The sequence below is a fragment of the Ambystoma mexicanum genome, chromosome 3p, assembly GCF_040938575.1.
Source record: "Ambystoma mexicanum isolate Mex_15411 chromosome 3p, UKY_AmexF1_1, whole genome shotgun sequence".
Taxonomy (NCBI): Eukaryota; Metazoa; Chordata; class Amphibia; order Caudata; family Ambystomatidae; genus Ambystoma; species Ambystoma mexicanum.
The window spans coordinates 21,569,082-21,590,251 of record NC_090925.1 but is presented as its reverse complement, the minus strand read 5'-3'; the positions used below and the strand labels follow the sequence as shown (position 1 = coordinate 21,590,251).

The window sequence follows — 21,170 nt, the reverse complement described above, 5'->3', positions numbered from 1 at the left end:
TCTCCTTCACGAACCATCATCTCTTTTACTCCATGTCTGGAGTCGTATTGTCTTTTGTATTTTGCTTGTTTTTCTCTTACTGTCTTTTGAAGTAGATCCATGTTCACCCTTGCTTCTCCCGTGTATAAGAACATCCACGCCGGTCTAAATCGGTTGGTTGCAACCCTACCTCGCATGAGGGTGAAGGGCTCTATGTTTGTGGTGGTGTGTGGGGTTGTTCTATACGCATGTAAAGCTTCTTTGAGGGTCTCTCTCCACGGGAGGTTGTTGGCCGTGGCCAGTTGAACTACGCTCTTCACGAGCCTGTTCATGCGTTCCACAAGTCCGTTGGAAATTGGATGGTACAAAGATGTTGTTATGTGGCTGATGGACCTTTTCTTGAGGAATTCCCCAAATTCCATAGACATGAACTGAGACCCGTTGTCCGAAACCACTTCCTTGGGGTCTCCCTCCCTGTTGAAGATCTCTGTCAGGAAATCTGTGACTTTCTTTGAGGTCACATTGTCCTCAGCTATTCCCCATTCTGTCCATTTAGAGGTGTAATCGACAAGTACTATGATATATACTTTGACTGTTTCGAGGTTCTCGAATGGACCCATGATGTCGATTGCCAGTTTAGACCACACATGTTTGGGAGGTTCAATAGGCTGTAAGGGGGTCTTTCTTAAGATCTTGGACTTGTCACTCATGGCACACGTGGAGCAATTTTTGACCAGTTCTTCTGCTTCTTTCCACATTCCTGGCCAGCAATAGTTGTTTCTCAACTTGTTTTTCGTCAAGCTCCTTCCTAGGTGACCTTTGTGTGCCAGTTGGAGTACTTTTTTTCTGAGTTGGGTGGGTGGGATTACTCGATCGCCTCTGAAGATATGCTCATCGTCCATTGATAATTCTTCCTTGAAGGGAATGAAGGTAGTTAAAGCCTCTCCCGTTTCCACCCAGTCATTAGCTATCGCTTCCCTGATTTCTCGCTGTTCCGGATCAGTATTGGCATTAATTTTCCATTCATCTCTCGAGATGGCAGGGTTTACGACAGCTATGATGTCTTCATCTGGAGATGCAATCTCAGTGTCGATGTTGGTCGATAATCTGGAAAGACAATCTGCTACTTGGTTTTGTGGACCAGGAGTATAGCATAGTTGGAGGTTGTATTGCATGATGTCGAGGAACCAACGTCTTATTCTCGGTGATATAAGGTGAGGGGTTTTGGACTGAAGGACATTTACTAGAGGTTTATGGTCTGTTTTCAGTATGACGGGTAAGCCCCAAATTAGGTTCCTGAAATGCTGAAGAATCCACCTCAGACCCAGAGCTTCTCTCTCAATGGTGGAATAGTTTAGTTCGGCTCCCCTCAGTACTCTCGATGAAAATGCGATTGTCACGATGTTCTTATCTTGTTGCTGTTCCAGGATGCCACCCAGTCCGGTTTTACTTGCATCTACGGATATGATGGTTTTGGCTTTACAATCGAACATTCCTAAGGCTGGAGCTTGATTAATTTGGAATTTGATTTCTTCGAATTCGTTCTTGCATTCAGTGGACCATATGAATTTGGCTGCCTTCTTCAAGATGTTCCTCATGTTTTTGGTCTTATCAGCATAGTTGTTTATAAACTTGGAGTAGTATTCTGTCATCCCGAGGAAACTCCTTAATTGGTCTTTACTTTGAGGCTCGGCGATATTCATTATGGTGTCCATGAGTTTCCTCTTGGGGCTGATGCCGTTGGCGTCAATGGAATGGCCCAGGTATGAAACTCGGTCGCACTTTATGTTGCATTTCTCTAATTTGAGTGTGAGCCCACTTTTTTGTATGACCTGTAGGACACCCACAAGTTTTGCGTTGTGCTCTTCTTCTGTACTGGCTGATATGAGGATATCATCTTGGAAGCAGTGTATGCCATCAAGTCCTCCAAATAGATGTGACATGAGTCTCTGAAAGACTGCTGCGGCTGAAGCGAGTCCGAATGGCATTCTGTTAAACATGAATGCACCGAGAGGTGTGACAAAAGATGTTAGGTTCTTTGAGCTTTCTTCCAAAGCTATCTGGTGATAGGCGGAGGAGAGGTCCAGAGTTGTAAAGTATTTTGCAGGTTTCATGGTCGATAGGAGTTCAGATATATTGGGAAGTGGGTGTCTGTCAACCCATATGTTTTTGTTTAGGTCTCTCAAGTCGACGCACATTCTTATGGAATCGTCCGTTTTTTTTACTAAGACAATAGGGGCAAGCCATTCTGAACTCTCGATGGGCTGTATGATATTTTCATCGCAGAGGCGCTTAAGTTCTTTCTTCAACGCCTCTTTTGTTCCAAAGGGAATACTGCAGACTCGGTGGGCCACTGGGACAGCACCTCTTTTGAGGATTATTCTGTGTTGGAAACCTTTTAGGAGTCCAATCTTGTCGCAGAACACCTTGGGGAATTGTTTTACTAGATTAGATTTGATGTCCATATCATTATTGAGCACACTCAGCACAGGGATTTCTTCACCAGGATGTATTCTTACTCGAAGGGCGGCTTGTTCTTCCCATCCCACAACGGAGGAGCCATCTTTGGCTACAAAGAGTTTGCAATATGTTTCTCTATCATGGAACTTGAGGTTCACCCACACATATCCCATTATCTCGATGGGTGTTTTTCCATAACCGGTAGCTCTTACACAAGTGCTTCGCAGGTCATGTATCTTGCCAGAGAGTACACTCAAAAAGGTCTTGAGATCCACGATGGTGTAGGGGGAGCCAGTGTCTATCATTACGGGTAATGATATGCCGTTGATTTGCATTTTGACCCAGGGACCGTTGCTCTGTTGTTGGGATGTTACAGTGAGTATTTGTACCGTTTGTTGCATTGGACTGATAGATAACATGTCATTGTGCTCTTGGTTGCTTTCAATGACTCTCACAGAGGACGGTCTGATGAAAGGTCGCCTGGTGAGATCGCCATATCTGGTTGTCTTTCCCCGTGTGTTCTTGCAGACTTTGGCAAAGTGTCCAATCTGGCTTCACTTATAACACTCCATAGCGATGGCGGGGCATTCTTTGTCAGGATTTGCATGCTTGTACCATCCGCACCTCTGGCAGCGCGTTGGATTTTGGGAGTTGTATGGCCTCGCTCTGTTTGAGCCAAATTTCGAACCCCTTGATGGCAGAGCCTTTCTTACTGCTGCTACTATAGGCTCGTAAGGCTCGGACTCAGGGCTGACACATTTGATCTCCACACTGGTCGTGTGGTCGCGTCTTTCCCTCATGCATCGATCTCCCAATTCCATGCTCCTTGCTATCTCCGTGGCTTGGTCCAGGGTGGGATTTTTGGTTTGCCACAATTTTTGTTGGATGCGTGGATCAGCCACATTCAGCACCAATTGGTCTCTCAAATACTCATCACAGACACCTGTGAAACTGCAGGTTGACATAAGCGCCCTGAGGGACGCTATGTATGAATCAATAGACTCGCCTTTGAGCTGCTTTCTGGAAAAGAACCTGTATCTTTCCAGTACTACGTTGGTCTTGTTGCCAAAATGACTGGTGAGTTTGGCCAATGCTATGTCAAACTTGCGGTTGCCATCTCCTCCCATGTTGCCGGGTTCGGGAAGGGTCCTGGAAAGTCTCAGTGCTTCTGCCCCTATACAGTTCAAAAGGGTCGCCTCCTTGAGGTCATCATTGAATTTGCTGCCCCCAATGGCTCTGAGGTAGACGTGGAATCCATCGATCCATTGTTCCCATGGGCAGGTTGGGCTCCCAGGGCATGGAAGAAACTTGGTGGGAGGCGGAACGCCCTGCATGGTGGTGTGCCTGATTCTAGGTTGTAAGTGGTGAGGAATGGCGTTGAGTGGCACCAGTTGCTGTAGTGATAGGCAGAGGTTTGCAGTACTGTTGGCAGTTAGCAAGGAGGCGCTGGGATACAGTCTTTATAGAATTGCTTGAATGGCAGGGTGGGACCCCATTCAGGGAATGCCCAGGTGTATCTGTACTGCAGAGTCTTTAGGCTTCAGTGTATGGATGGTCCTTAGTACAGATTGTGACCTCACAATGGGCTGGGAGCGCAGGTTGGCTGGTTCGGGGAAGACCTGATGGAATGTTCAGTTGTGATGTCACAATGGACCAAGATAGTGAGTAATCAGTCCCGGAAGGTCAGGGTAGCCATTGAGAGAATGAAGACTGCTAATGCTGTGTGTGCGTTGCTGGGCAACAGCTAGCAGCTTTTGAAAATGATGCAGGGTTCTGCTCAGGGCAGCAGTGAGGGTTTTACATAAAAAAATGCCAGCAAAAGGAAAGCGCACATTTCACCTACACTTCAAATTCACTTACACTTTCCTTTCATTTGGAAAGTGTAAGTTTCACTTCGTCCTCCCCCCTCCTCTGACCTGATAGATGGACAGCTCCTGCTGCCTGAAGCACTTTTGGAGTAGGGCAGGAGTGCAATGTGCGCCGCTCTGAACTCCCAGCGGGGAGGAGCGGCACCCTTTACAGTGTAGAACTGAAGGTGGGGGGAAAGGATGTCGAGGCCTCTCTTGGCAGCGCCCGCAGCGGCCTGCCTGTCAGCTGTCAGCAGAAGTCGGCGGCAGCGAAAGGGGGGGGGCTGTGCTCGCAGTCAGGTGGCATGATACACTCCCGGGGGTCTCGGGGTACGGTGCCTCGTCGCCATTGTAATAAAGAGGCACACTGGGATGGAGGTGAGTAAGAGCTTTATTCGAGGCCCCCGGGGTAGTCACAGTGGAGGCACCAACTGGCGAGGCACTCTCAAATGGAATATACATGCACAAGGTTCTAAAGAGACTCGTGCATGTATTACCATAACATGGAGGCACTACAATTGTAGTCTGCCACCCAATCAAGAGTTCTTCCTTTATTGTGGGTGGGAAGAGTCACTCTTTGACTAAAGCCTAGTTCAGCGAGAGTGCCAGCGATTAGTGCTGCTTGCTGGTCTTTAGGGACTTTAAACCCGAGGTTGAACTCAGCTAATAGAATGATTTGTGAAGTATTTTTTAGGTTGTCAGAAAGGATGGTGGTTAGGTCCTTCTCAAATGACCCAATGGGGCCGGGGGGGTCTGTATAGTAGGTTAATGGTAAGAGTTTGGGATCCGGAGATTGGTAGTTTAGCGATCAGGGATTCACAAGATTTAACATCAGGTGACAGGGCTAGTCTCATGGCTAGGTTGGTTTTGGCTATTATAGCTACGCCTCCACCGCGGGCCCCAGTTCTGTCTACTCCAAGTATTGTGTAGTACTCTGGGACTGCCAGCATGAGAGCGGGGCCGGCTGCAGTATGAAGCCAGGATTTAGTGGCGTGTGCCACTATGGATCAGGCATTTATTAGGGCCCCTTTGAGGTGTGGTGCATTATTCCCCGTTACTGGCTTTAATGGGATATGATTGTTAGTTTCATTCTCAAGAGGTGCATTAAGTGTTTTTTTTCTGCTGGCAATTCTTGGGCAGTGGAAGAGTGAGGTGGGTAGTGTTTAAGGTAGTGTTGGTGGGTTTAATTAGTGGGCATATTTTCCTAATATTTCCTGAATTTGTAATGAACGTTGACCTGGCAAGAGGTTCGAATAATTTAGGTAGCCTAGAACACAAGTCTCAGGTTTCTGGTAGAGGAGCTACAAGGTCTATCAGTTTAAGGTAGGTTCTGGATGTGAGCCTTGGGAATTAGTGGACGTGCAAGACTCATGTTACTGGGTAACAGTAAAGGCGATGGGACATCCACGAATGCTGGTGGTAGATCTATCGTGGTTGAGTGAGGTACGGGTGGGAGGAATAGGCTTGTGGTGCTAGTCAGAGATCAGGTCTAGAATTGCCCTTAGTAGGACTGTATACACACATCACATACCCGTCACATACATAGTGATGCAGCGCAGTCTGGGATAGACGGCTATTTCGTGTTGCTACCAATGGGTGTGATAACAGTGTGGGTTTAGCAGACTAGTTCAAATTCCTACCAATGGGGTACAAAAACACACATAGTAGGGTAGTACGAAATTCCTACCAATAGGGTAGAAAAACACACTTTGGCATAGTAGGCTGGTTGGAAATTGCTACCAATGGGGTAGAAAAACACACTCTGGCATAGTAGGCTAGTAGGAAATTCCTGCCAATAGGGTAGAAAACACACTTTGGCATAGTAGGCTGGTTGGAAATTGCTAGCAATGGGGTAGAAAAACACACTCTGGCATAGTAGGCTAGTACGAGTTGCTACTGAGATAGAGTTATATGTGCTACGTGTGGCTTAGCAGGCGAGATGCAATAAACAATAATACAGATCAAAGGTGCACAAACGTGTACTGTGCGTGCATAGAAGCACCCAGGTCTCACCTGAGAGTGAGTGGTTAAGGCGAGAGGGTGTTTACAAGATTGCAGGACGACAGATCAGTATAACGTACAACATACTAAGCATCATCAAGAAGCAGGGCAACGCGCTAGAAAGCAGCAGGGGTAGAGCAACCTAATACGTCATGGGCAGCAGAAGCTCAGCGCAGCATCCGTGCTGCAAACAATTAGGAACACGTAACAGGTGTCACAGTTAACATGTCACAATGAGGATATGGATGAGGCATAAGTCAACAGGTTGTGTAGGCAGGGCACAAACAAACAGCAGATGTGCGTGAAGATCATACACAGTTGACATGGGATAGGTAGGTCTATAGCTAATGCATGATGTACATAGAGGCATTAAACAAACTTGCGTAATAGTAGAGTAGAGGAAAGTGGTGCACAGAATGGATTATCACGGCGAATGTACTACAAACGGCTGCCGGTCAGGTGCATGTGAGGCTGATGAAAGGTTCAGGCACGGGTGGGATCAAAAAATTGTGCACAATAATTATTAGCCCCGGCTGGTGCTACAGTGTGCTGGTCTACTTGGTTGGGCTAGGCAGGGCAAGGAGTAGCACGAAATTAAAAGGCGTAACTGTGTGTAGCTTACCCGGTCATTTAGGCGAGCATAGGGGGCTGATCTAAATAAGTCCATGCAGGTTGGAGAAAGTTCGTCGAACATAGAGTCAGGCCCTGGGCTCTGTTGCCTCAGCCTTCTTTCGGCCTTTCTTCAGTAGGCCGGCGCGATTGGTCAAAATATCAACCAGTATCCAATCCGGAGCGACCAAGCAGTTGATATTGATATTTTATTTCTATTGCGCTCGTACACAAGTGTTTCAGAGCGTGACAAGGCAAGGGAGGGCAACAGGGGAGAACAAAACAGCCACCTCCCTAAGCCCAGTGACATTGAGAACACACAATTGCATGGGAGAGGGGGAGGGGAAAAGTGCATGGAAGGAGGGAGAAGTGGAAAGTGCGAAGCAGAGGAGAAAGAGATAAATAACAATAATCCAGGCTGTGATGGGCTATGCAGAAAAAGCGGCTGCCATTTTTGAGCAGGCACACGCTTCCTTAGAGAGATGGGATAGTCGACGTGAAATAAGATTGTAGAACGCTGAGGGTGCCGCATTGCACAGACAATGCTATTTTCAGATTAACAAGGTCGGAATTCAACGGTTTCGCAGGCGGATCGGGAATGCTGAAGAGGGGCTTTCTAGCACACGGTAATAGTGCACAGCAGCTTACCTATGCATTCTGATGACTATAATGCGCTCAATTCTGCTCCATCAGCACAGATGAAGCCTGTGAGCTCCTGCTCTGATGGAAGGGCTGGAATCAATGATAGCAAGCTCTATCCATAGACCATGTGTTCCAGAACTTATCAGAGTTATCAAAGTCTACATTTCCGCAATTTGGAGGAGAAGTGGGTAACCTTTATTGTGAGGTCAGAAATGGCGGAGTGTTATTTGTGGGGTTGGCATCACTTAAGGGGTGGTCTTCTGAGGACCTGACGGTCCCTCTTACCCCACTTCTCAGGTTTGCCACTGGGACTCTATCACATTTCACTTTGTTTCTTTTGGCTGCCTTCACTTCCTCTTTCTTAAAACTATACTTTATTTATCATAATAATGTGGTTATGTCTGTGGCCATTTCATTAAACAGGATATGTAAATCGTTACTACATGTTTAATTTCTAATCCTTGAAATACATGTGGGTATTGTGGATCTTAACAATATGCATAGCTATCTGTTCATTCCTCTATAAATTTAGCGTAGTGTTCGCTGTACATTAAAATATGTTCAATAACAGTTTTTAAAGAAAATAAAGCTGCAAAACAAACATAATCATGATTGGTTGAACAAGATATGGCCATGACAGTGCGTGGCTAGATGGAGGACACTAGGAATTGAGATAGGAATTCTTTGTGTATTTCTGGTAGAACTGTCATGTGCTTCTAACAGGCGCTCGGGAAGGGATTTCATGCTTTTCTGCGATGACTGTCAAATGCTTGGCTAACTTTGAATAGGGTAATGTTTTGGAGTTTCTGAGTGGAGCTGTCAGTTGCTCTTCTTTGGTTAGAGTCGGAGGTTTGAGGAGTGGTTTTCTAATAGCACAGAACTTACAGCAGGGTTGGGTGCAACCGCATATGGATAGTCAGGCAGAAGAGGCCGTGTAAAGCCACTGGAGATGAATTGCAAAAATTAAGAGTACAGTGCAGGCTGGTCTGGTCAAAGGTAGGTACAGCTATATTGGCAGAAGGTTGCAGACACTTGGTTTATTGCTTCGATTGCCTAGTTCAACCGTGAGCAACTAGAGTTCAGATTCCCAGCTGCCTGTGCGTCCCAGTTCTTGTGCTCTTGCCTCTGTTTCGCCAGTTCTGCAAAACTGAGGAGACAAGCAAGGTATGTAACGGCAGAGGGCTAAAGTCTTGCAATAAGGCTGCTCCTAACAAGTCAAAATGTGTGAGAGAAGAGGAAGACTGCAAGTTCCGGCAGGGCCTCTGTCTGATTTTGGGCAAGTGTATTCTTCAGAGCCCAGAGATTTTCTCCAAGAGTTATAGCAGTAACATAAGAAAACCCTCTAGTGTTATGGGAAATTGGGGCAAGAGTAAGGTTCCCAAGCTTACATCAAGGGTTGAATTCCTTCAAATATTTTGGCAGCCACCTAAGTAGTGGGGACTGTCACATTAACATTTTGCTGTAGTCTTTCAACCCCAACAACCTCTCCAATTTAGGATTCACCCTTTACTCCATAACTGTATATGTGACCACATCCGTATTGCATTCACTCCATGCACGAACAATGTCCGGCCGAAAGAATAAAAACAGAGTTTTACATGGGAGTCGTGGGTAAGAACCCCTTAAGAGGAGGAACAGCTGCACTGTACTCTTTGACCATGATAAAAGGGCTGTCAGCAGGAAATGGGGCCCTCGCAGCAAGCATACAAGGTTCAGCAAAAGGGGAAAAAGGATAAATGGTATATACACTGAGCAAGTTAAGCTTCCTTGGGGAGAATATACAGGATTCATGTCTCCAACTTCCTAAATTAGGATTCAGTGGGAAAAAGTCAGTAAACCTTTTAGGGAAAAAGTGAAAAAGTGAGGGACATCGTCCCAGAAAGACTCTGTAGGTCTTACAGTTTCAATATTGGTACTTACCTCTACCCTCATAGGTGCGCACACACATGCATACTCTGTGTATGTATGTGTATGTGTCCAATTGCTTTATTTGTCATTCAAGAAGTTGATCAGCATACCTTCCGTCCTTCCTTATCTCTATAATCACATTCTCAGGTTTTCATCAGCAGAAAAAGTTAACGTGATTCTATTGCCCCTGTGGGGCATATCCAGGGGCAAATAAAGACTCAGGGCCTGATTCTGAGCTTGTGATAAGAAATGTGTGGAAAGCTGACATTCTCCCGTCCAGTTTCCAGCACCATCATTCTCCAGCCAGCTCAAAAGAGAAGAACTACAGGACAATGTATGAGATACCAAAAACACACCAGGACGAGGTTAAAATACATAAGTGTCACAAATTTGCAAGGGATGAGAGGGACTATCGTGATGACAGAGTTTTTACTTTTCAACCGAAGTATGATGATCACTACAGAACATCTTCAAAAGAAAGTACCCTCACAGTTTTCCCCAGAGCTCTGATGTGGACAGTGAACCAGAGTACACTAACGTGAACCGGCATAGCCAAAGCAGAGTCACGGATGAGACGTATGAATAATTGGCTACAATATCAGCCAACAAACAAAGAGTATACTGTTTTTTAAACCAAATCAAAAAATACAAAAAAGGGAACAAACCCACAAATACCAAGCATGTACGGTTTCGGGACCCCGTAGAAGTAAATATGACAACGGCAAGACCAATAACAGAGGAAAGAGAGGCGGAATCAAGAAGCCCCACAGCAGAAAACAAAGGTATACTGAGGCTCACAAGATCAAGGACACATCTACAACAAAGGGAACAGAGACGATGAACCTGGTGATGAACTTATCCCGTCATGTACTAACAAACGCAGAGATCCCCATGCTTAACAAAGGTTTGTCCTTTGCATCGACCAACACCTTTAATTATACCAACGCACACATTGACCTCTTCAAATTCACTAGAAAACTTAAACTAAAGAAATTCTTCTCCAAAAAACTAGAGTGAAGCCGAAACAGGTCACTAAACCAACAATCAGTGATTTTAAAATGGTCAACCACGAACAAACCCACATCCTGGTGAGTTTACCATGCATGACGCCAGAGGAGGAACTAACAAAAACATCATTGATGCAAGAACTTGGCATTGAAGAATGCTCCCTCAAGAGGAAAGAACTGAAGAGGAAATCAACATTTACCCCAATCTACAGGGTGACAATGCCATTGAAACTTTTTCTAAAACTGTTTCCAGAAATCAAGTACGAATGGAAGACCAAAACCGAAGTAGAAGTAAGAGGGGACATGCAAACTTGAATACCCAAGAACTTTAGGCACTAAGAGCCATGAGAAGCAATCCTGAAGTGCTCATCAAAGAAGCAGACAAAGCAGAGAATATAGTCGTTATGAACAGGGAAGACCATATTCAAATGGCTCTCACGCACCTCCAAATGCCAAGATGCTAGGACACCCTACCATCAAACCCTGCAGCCATTATTAAAGAACAGGCGGCCGCCCTGATTAACAAATGGCATCGGAGAGGACAAGTGACGGATGATGAAGCCAAATACCTCAAAACAGACCACCCCAGAATTCCTACGATTTACTTCCTGCCCAAGGCATACATTGAGATACCATAAGGGAGACCAATTACCAGTGCAACTGGATGGATTAATGAACCAATGGCCAAATATGTAAATAATGTCATTGAAAAGGAAGTCCCCAAGATTCCGACATACCTATGGGATACTATGCATGCACTGGTAGTCCTACAAGAAGTAAATGGGAACCAGGCTACATGCTGGTGACATTGGATGTGAAAGTGCTTTGTACAGCCATAGAGCACACACAGGCACCTGATGCAATAGACTATGCCTTTGCACAAGTATCAACATCATACTACTCGCATCTAACCATGACTAAAGAAATTTTGCAATTCTCTCTTTCCAACAGCATATTTCTATTTGACGGTACCTTTTATAAACAAAAGAAAGGTATAGCGATGGGGGCAACACATGCTCCAGCAATTGCCAATTTTTTTATGAACAGATATGAATAGATGAATGCCTTTAGTCAGGACAACTTCAACACACACATCTATAAATGGTATTGATTCATCGATGATATTTTGCTTATTTGGACTGGAAGCAAAGAAGAACTACAAACTTACAAGACATATTTGAACACCAATAGCTTTGGGACAGAGCTGTCTGGAACAGAGAGTGAGAGCACGATGAATTTTTTGGACATAAGAATATCAATAAATTCAGAGGGAATAGAAACCAGGAGCTACATGAAACCTACAGAGGTCAACTCTGTCCTCTTCTCCACAAGCTGCCACAAGAAGAAGGTGTTAGAGAACATTCCAAAAGGCAAGAAGAAACTGCAGCACGACTATAACATACCAAGAAGAATGCAACATACTAAAAAATAAATTCTATGAAAGAGGATATGAAATTTACAACATTAAAACTGCTATTAGCAATGCCAGCGCCATCCCAAGGGCCGAACTGCTAAAAACCTAAGGCCAGGAAAGACCCGACTCCTTCAGAAGACAGCATTAGATTTGTGACCGAATACAATGCAGACAGCGACGAGTAAGAAACATTGGCACATTCTCTGAATTGACAGGGACATACTGAACTGGATCTCTGATGAACCTAAATATCCTATTGCACTGAATGGAATTCACCCTGAAAAGTATGCTTAGTCCCTTGTTTATGGAACCACAGAGACCTGAATCTACCAACTGGCTAAACAAACAAATCAATCCTGGATTCCATAGATGTGGGACGTGCTCAATGTGCCCACATGCACTAACCACTAAAACTGTACACTTTGGCATGTGTAGGGGAGGAGTGGTCCAAGGGACCCCCCTGGCCTACATCTCCACCCCAGGTGAGGGCTATGGCTCATCGGGCGTCCCCTCCTTACCACCCGGGCCCAGGTGGTGGATGGCTCACCTGCTGAAGACATTGCCCACACGTATTGAATTTAGATAGGCCTCAGAAACCATTTTGTCTAATAAAGATGGTGTGAGCGTAGCGCACTGTAGCGCGGCCCCAACCCTCGGAGAGTTTCAATTATCCCTGTTACCGCAGCACCCTGGCAGATCTGCTGTGAGCACGTTCCCACGAACAGGACGGACATGAGCTAGCATAAGATACTAACACTGTAACATTTCGCCGTCCGCAGTGTATCACTGCTCCCAGAATGACCCGGTCAGCAAGGCCTGGGTGATGGGAAGATCTGTAGAATGGTCATCTGATGAAAGCAGAAAGGTACCCAAATAAGAATGTCAAAAAACACTTTTAACACATGTATCCTTTCCATACAACCACTTTTACTAAAGAAACCTGTAAAAGTGTGTAATTATTGTACATGACACCAGCCATGAAGGACCCACACCCCTGCAGGGGTGTGCAAATGATAAAAGCATTCCGGGGGAGGGTTCCTTATATGTATCATTGAAAACCGTACACCCGCGGTCCCGCGCCATAACTGAACTAATGCTGCTAGAGTACACAAGAAAACAAATGTAACCATACAGGGGGCACATGTGAAGGGTGTGCGAGAATGCACTTGTCACGCGTGTATGTCTAAGCCCCTTACATGCCACCACCGTCACATACGGTGGCGGGTCATTTTCTATGTACTCCACCAACCTCAATACTACCTCACTTACTGCAAATGTATATGCATATAGCTAAATACTGTAATTGTTGAAACATAGTGTACGAATAAGGTGCTCAGACTGGATATAATTGAAACGCCTCCAGCAAACTGAAATGAATGTTTTCAAGTAATACAAACAAATATTATAAAGTGTTCTAATGATTGTGATGTTTTCGCCTACAAAAACCGGCAACACGCGAGGAAGATACCTTTGTAAATATGTGCAAGGCCATTTCCCCTCCCACCCTGCGGAGACTGCCAAACATGAGAGCAGAGGTCCGCGCCGCGCTGCCCCACCCCCCCAACTAGACTGGAGCCGCTTCAAAGATGTGTAGCCCCCTCTGCAGCACCCAAGGCCACGGCCGCCACCTGCATTATTTACAGCACAGCAGTAAACCTCTGCCTGAACCCACACTTCCAAAGGCGCCCCCTCGTAAACCCCACAACCCACCAGATCATCTTAGACTTATGGCCCTGTGCAATCAGGACACCCAACACTGTGGCAACACACAGCGGCACATTTATAACCACTTCTTACAAGACAGGGAGGCTTGTACCGTCCGTCCCATGCCCTGAAGCTTAGCCCCTCAACCTATGGCTCCGGTCAACAGGACGCTGGTAACCATGCCCTGACGAATGACCATTAGACCCCTCACAAGGTGCATTCCTCCTGTGTTGCATTAACCTGTAGAATAACCTATTGGAAGATTTACTAAAGAAGATAATATTGCAATGACTGAATGACTGCGGTGTGCATGGCCTAGGGCAAATAAGTCAGGAAACGACATTCATCTCTGACACTGGCCGCGATGGCCCAACAACACCGCCCGGATGAACTCTGCCAACCTGCCAGGCCCAGCCCAACCCACGAGGCTGACCAGTGACGTTCTCCAGCCACGGCCAACCACATCGCAGCAGCACCTATAGTTAGTCATCGCCACCCAATCCCATTGAACTTGTGCCCCCTATAGTATGTAGGTTCTTATGACGTTTTTTGTAAATATATACGCCTGTCTTTGCTATTGTCAGACAGAGCGCTCTCGGAGTTTGCAGAGTTCTTTGCATGTCATATTCTGATTGATAAACTCCCATTTAAGCTCACCCGCACTCTGTCTTGGCCTTATTCCCGACTTGGGAGAGTCCTTCATTGTCTCTCATTGCGGGGAGGATCGTGCTGGCTGGGGACGCTCGCCTTCACATGATTCATGAAAAGAACATTGATCAGTTCATCAACAGCAGGTCAAAATATGTCATCTATGTAATCTTATGTGTATGTGGTCTTAAATATATTGGGAGCACTATTCGTGAACTACGAACAAGGATCAGGGAACATCTGAACACATTGAAAACAACAGACGCCAGATATCCACTATCCATACACTGGCAAGAGCAACACCAAATGGACAACCCAAAAGAGATCCAATTCGTCGGACTGGAAATAGTCAAAAATGTCTCAAGAGGAGGCAACAGGACACTGAAACTTTATCAGAATGAGGCAAGATTGATTTGCAGAACAGGAAATATTGAACATGGCCTCAACACAGAACATTAACTCAATGTTTTCCTATGATGGAACAAGTCATTTACTTATGTCACAATTTCAGAATATTTCATGATCACCATGCATCTGGGTCTTTGCATAATCCCATGGACCCCACTGAGCACCCTACCACTGTATGCTCCTCAATACTGACAATGCGGGACAAAGCCCTTGGGCAACTACCGCAGTACCAGGGTATGCCAAACCCCCTTTCAAGGTACAACCAACACACCTCGATGTCAGACACCCCCTCCATGACATTCTGGACCCCCTCACGTTACCTTGACCACCATGCAATACCCATTGATGCCACAGATCACACTGCCAGAACGTATAGCCCTGTACATCCCACTGCTATACCTTCCTATCCACCTAGCCAACATTGAAGGTCATTGTTCTTGATTCTCAATTCGTTAATATGAATACCATGCTCTCTGGCAAACTACACCAGAAGAGGCCCCCTGCCTCCACCACTGTAACACAAACCAGCCAATCAAATATAGGTTTCTACACTATTTGTTGGCAATTGCAATATCCCTATCATCACTCGACATGGAACTTTATTACCACGGTTCTTGCACAGCTTCATCAATGCTACATAACCATAATAATTTCCACACTAATATCTCAAGACAGTTTCTCTCTACACGTGTTGACATAAGCATGATTACTGCGTGGTGTGAACACAGCACGTCACATTCCATTGATCTTCATTTCATTCTCTCAATCTGATGCTCTCCGCAATCAGCTTCACAAGGGGTGTCCTGCTCTCATCATTGGCACATAACCCAGGTTCAGGTTCTGTAATCTGAATATTTCCTACAGCCACGTGACTCACCATATGCAGACTCACGTGACATTTCTTACCAATCATAGGACTGAGAACATCGACCTATCCGGGGGCCACAAGTAGAGCCAATAAGTAAGCCCATTACTTAACACCCGCTTGAATCTGAGACTGAACCGATCTACCAGCAGACTATCCGAGTGTTGACAAGCACTGTTTCATTTAGGTAAGGGGGACTTGGGTGGGATTCTATTTTCCCTGTCCTGTCTCATACTGTAATAGACACATTCTGTACACAGTTCTCTCTTTCTTAATCACTGTAGCACTAGTGGGTGGGACTTGGGCTCTCGCGCCTACGCTTTGCATCGTTATCACACTCGCGATTTAACCTATCAGAACACTGTCTCCTTACAGTATCTCTCCAATTATCCCTGTAGCAGCAGCAGGGCGGCCTTGGACATCTGCGCCCGCGCCTCGTCACTATATACGTACCTACGACCACTGCACTGCTCAACCCTGCGACAGTTAGCGCACCTATTTTCATCAGCATGACCATTAGCACCCTCTCTCTCCCCACCCCTGGGTACATTTATCCGGCACACACGTGCACACCACATGCATTATCAAGCAAGCGGTTCGTAGCATCACTAGCATACGATCATGCTCAGACAATCTGATGCTTACTATTGAACGTAGCTATTGATGCAGAACTTTAGCCAAAGGCACATGGATTATTGAACCAGACATCCAAGTCAACAATAAGGTTGAACGTAGCTATTGATGTGCTTTTTTAGCCAAATGGCACACAGATTATTGAACCAGCTATCCAAGTTAACACCAAGGTTCTTAGCACTACGGCACAAGGAGTGGCTCTATTTCCCCATAGTTAATCACCCACCCACCCAGTCCACTCGCCCGTCACCCAAAAGGTCACTATTGAGAACACCTATGTTCTTAATCTCCATCCCTCACATGGTCCATTTTTGCCCTCCAAGCGCACAGGACAACAAGCAGGACACTGCCACGCACTGCCGACCACCATTGTGAACCACACCCCACTCATTAATCCAGTAATCCTACCATGCCATTTCTTCTCCTTAGATGCACCGAAGCAGGTGATCTTACCGACCCAGGACCACTTGCCCACTGAGAATCACTATGATGAGATACCTAATATTCTAGGTGAGCTTGACCTCCTACTCCCATGTCCATTCCTTTGAGGTATGCTATCTGACAACATGCACCAACAACTCATCTAACCTACTTTTAATTTTCCTTTCTTCCCTTGTGCAACAATTTGTCTCCCCATGTCTGCTCTCCTCATAACATCACTTGTGATGTATGTTAATATTTGCTAATAGAACATGTACTCATCGTGCATTGACATCAATACTGTGATATTTTGTGCATCCAATTGCCAAAAATTGCCACTGGGCTTTTCTACTTATTGTAACTAATTACAACGGTCTCACCCTTTGCACTAATCACCTATCACTTTGCATCTGTCACGGTGATGGTTTGATATGATGTATAATATCTTAACAAAACACCTGTCAATGGTTGTAGCCTTGATAAAGACCTTCAGATGGTTGAAACGCGTGGACTATACCTATCATGAATTACAGTGAACATAGCAAGCGCTTATAAGGATCTGGACAAGCGCCATCTATGTAGGATCCCAACACAAACTTACTTAATCTAGACTTGGGGCACCAGAGCACGGGCCTTATGCTTCCTACAACCAGCCGCAGGTACAAGGAAACCCGATATTTCATAAAGAGTAAGGCGCAGCAACCACCTGTTCCTAGTGCTCTCACCACTACATGCGCTCGCAGCTAAATCACACGCTGTGGGGGAAACATGCTATCACAGCTAAATCACACGCTGTGGGGGAAACATGCGCTCACTGCTAAAATCTCACGCTTTTGGGGAACCATGCGCTCACTGCTAAAATCACACGCTGTGGGGGAAGCATGCGCTCACTGCTAAAATCACACGCTGTGGGGGAACCATGCGCTCACTGCTAAAATCACACGCTGTGGGGGAACCATGCGCTCACTGCTAAAATCACACACTGTGGGGGAACCATGCGCTCACTGCTAAAATCACACGCTGTGGGGGAAACATGCGCTCACTGCTAAAATCACACGCTGTGGGGGAAACATGCGCTCACTGCTAAAATCACACGCTGTGGGGGAAACATGCGCTCCCTGCTAAAATCACACGCTGTGGGGGAACCATGCGCTCATTGCTAAAATCACACACTGTGGGGGAAACATGCGCTCCAGTGGCACTGCGATCATTTCTTTAAAGACTGTCACTTCCTAATTTAAGAGCGTTTTCTTAAACTTTCATTAAACTAGAAATGTGGTGCTGCAGTCTAAGAAATGCTATATACAAGGGAAAAGTGTGCAGTGGAGTTTAACGGCACCTCAGAGTTGTCCTATTTTAACTCCTTTTATTGACGTGATAAAGCAGTGCTGCATGGAGGAGAATCCCCTCCGTGTGGCTGCCCTGCATTCCTCATGGTTGCAGGGGCTGTTGACAAGTCGTAAGTCAGGCTCATGTTAAAGCTGAGGTTTTCATGTCCCTGCACCACATTCTTTCCATGTCAGAATAGGGTGCAGTTAAGAAATGTGTTGTTCTGGCTTGGGACAACACACTTCTGTTTTTACACAGAACTCTGAATCAGGCCCTCAGACTCAATGGAGTACAGTAGAGCCTAGTAAGCACCCAGATGCATTATTACTAACACGGTTTAGAAAACAATACAACATCAAATAATAAGCATAAAACACTTACAGAGTAAGTCGACACTCTAAATTCCCGAAAATCTACAATAAGGAAATTAGGATAAATATAATTGAATCACTGACCCACAATCTGTGAGCGGCTCGGTAAACCCGCATTGTGGTGGTAGACTCAAAATGGGCTGTGGTGGACACCGGGCCAATGGTTCTCTTTCTGGGGTTGGAGTTCGCTTGCCACACGGACTACACTCTGCTGGACACACTCTGTAAAAAGAGATAAGACGCTCAGAATGAAATTGTCAGACATAACATTGTACCTAAAGTCAGGGTTCAGGCTAAACATTAGACCCTTGGGGCATCACATTCTAAAGTGCTGCCCCTGTTTAGCAAGTACATTACATTGTGTTAAAAGATGCCCAAGTCACATGTTCTTGTTACAGAAGGGACCACTAGGTTTTATTCCATTGTATTGGAGTGCACCTGCAGTTGTGGGCGCACAAATTCAAGAAGAACTGACAAAGGCAATAGTTCTGGCTAATATACAGGCAGTGATATCATGGCTAAAGGTAATCACACCATTTGTCAGCTATAATATGCCATTTTAAGGATAGTGACTTAATATGCTGTGGTGCTCTTATACGAATGACGATTATAACTTAGGTAATGTCGTCTAAAGCCCCAGTATTCTTACTATTTCAAGGTTTTGGTATGGAAACCACAATTATTGACACTGAAACACACTTATTTGCACCACTGCAATCCAATTCCCAGTAGGTGAAACCATTGGCAAAGGCTAGTGTAGTTAGCAGAAGAATTCTAGGTACCACTGTACCCAGTTAGCATAGAAGTGCCATATTTTATTATTCACAGCATTACAGTAAAGACAGTTATCATTGTGTCCAGAAAGCATAGCAATTCCATATTCCAGTATTGCCAGTAGCACTTCAATGCCACATTGCATTGTGGCGTTTTGTGTGTGAAGTGTGGTGGCAGTGTATGTGAAGTACTGGGATTGTGTGTCTGTAGTGGGATGCTAGGAAGTGTACATTCAGTACAGTTGTGGGCAGTATACATTCAGGGGTGGGTGGGGGGAGTATTAGTATATTTGTTCAAATATATTTGGCCGAATGTTACATTTGACTGAATTTGGGCTGTACCATTCGACCGAATATATTCAAACAAATTGGCTAATACATACCGAACATGTGGAGCAGGGGTTGCCCCCCACTCCCCATGATCAGTGTGTATTAGCATTGTGGGGTTGCAGGGTTGTCCCCTGCTTCCTTGATATTGGAGGCGGGGGACCAGGCAAAAAAAACCCAGAAAAACTGACCCTAAGGAGTCGGATCCGACCCGCGTTCGAGGGACAGATCGGACGCTGCAGGGGTTTAAGTGTACAAGGCGGTGAGCGAGCAGGTAAGTAGGGAAGGGGGTGGAGGTTGGGGGTGTGGGTGGTTGTGTTTGATCATTTGAGAATTGATCGCATGCAGGCTGTTTTTTTTCTGAACTGTTTGCCGCAATCAATTCTCATACAATCAAGTTAGGGAAATATGTGTGCGGTGATGATGGCAATGTGTGTATGTGTGGGTGGGTGGGGTTCGGGTGCTGTAAGAGTTCAGAAGGAGGAGACTGACACACAGGTGGCGTGGTTGGGGCTATAGACTTTTATTAGCCAAATGTAAAGCAAGAGAGACCTACATTTCCCTAACTCTAAGAGGTGTTTCCCTGCCTCAACTAAAATACTAATGGGTCTGTCGGAATTTCCGTAACAAGTCCATTGGTGTGTGTAAAATCCTATCTATGTCCCTTACACTTCAAAATAAAGTCTTAACAACGTAAAGTTACATTTCTGGGAGAATGCCTTCCCTGATCTGGGTATTAGATTCCAAAATGTTGCATATCAAACAAAGGGTTTCTTCTTCCAGCCATAAACCAGGGGGAATGACTCTCTTCCCCTGGCTGACAATCACAAAATTATAGTAAGGAAAACTAGCCAAGGGGAATTACTCCCGTCCCTGCTTTCTTAACAACTGTACTTGGTTGATGAGTACCAGGAGAATGACCCGCTTCTCCTAGTAAGATTTGCCACTATCACCAAATGCAGCGGAAATTACTCCCTTCCCCTAGATCTTCCTTTTTCCTTTCCCTTCTTTGCACTTGAGCTACCTGGCTCACACCTGTACCCACTACTGCCACGAAGAAGAGGACTTCTCACATTAAAGATTATTTAGTTTTGGGTCCACGACCCTTGGTTCTCTTCTTTTACTATGCCTCCTTGGTTCCCTCTCCTGCCAAGGACTACCACAAGGAAGATGACTCGAAATGCCGCTTCCCTTTGGGGTCCTGATCCCTCTTCTCTTCTTTCACCTGGCCCCCTTAGTTCACTCTCCTGCAAAGGACTGCCACAAGGAAGATGACTCGTAATGCAACTTCTTGGGGCCTTTCCAACCCTTCCCTGTTGGTCATTGTGTTAGAACTGATATAATATTGTTTCGTCCTCATTGTATATGTTGGCCTATGCCCAGTTGCTTTGCGAGGAAATCCGTATTGCAAGGTTGTGACCTTGAGTGAATCAAGCCTCCATTTTAGGTTAAAGCCGCCATTTTAGTTTATCGTGCAAAGTCACCCTGTGGCCTAAAATGGCCGACCTGTGTTCTCTTGTTCTTGCTTTAACCTCTTCAACCTCTGTAGGAGAGTTAATGTCCAACCTGCCTTCAGGCTACATGTTAGGGTCATGTAGACCTTGCCCTTTGTTGACCTCAGGATCAGGGGATTACTTGAATCGGCGATGTTAACCTACAAGTATACAAGAACAATAACGCTATCTAAACATGACATGCAAAACATTTGTTTGATCTGTATTAAAGCAATGTGTAAAGAGTGTAAAGTAAACCTAGAGAATAATAGTGTTTGTTAGCAAATGTATTAAAAAGTAAACCGCATGCACGAGATATGTAAATTAGGAAC

The 21,170-nt window shown here is 45.4% G+C and overlaps 1 protein-coding gene across 13 annotated transcripts in view; it reads right to left on the bottom strand.

The window, feature by feature from the left end:
- Positions 1-21,170, bottom strand: part of LOC138580086 (protein FAM118A-like) — a 1,834,209-nt gene that overhangs the window by 1,524,791 nt on the left and 288,248 nt on the right. For all 13 annotated transcript variants that reach the window (XR_011304173.1, XR_011304175.1, XR_011304174.1 and 10 more), the window contains one exon: positions 18,330-18,467. Coding sequence is in view for 10 of the 13 variants with exons in the window: in XM_069650357.1 (XP_069506458.1) it covers positions 18,330-18,467 (138 nt within the window). In the remaining 3 variants the exon portion in view is untranslated. The remainder of the gene's footprint in view (positions 1-18,329; positions 18,468-21,170) is intronic.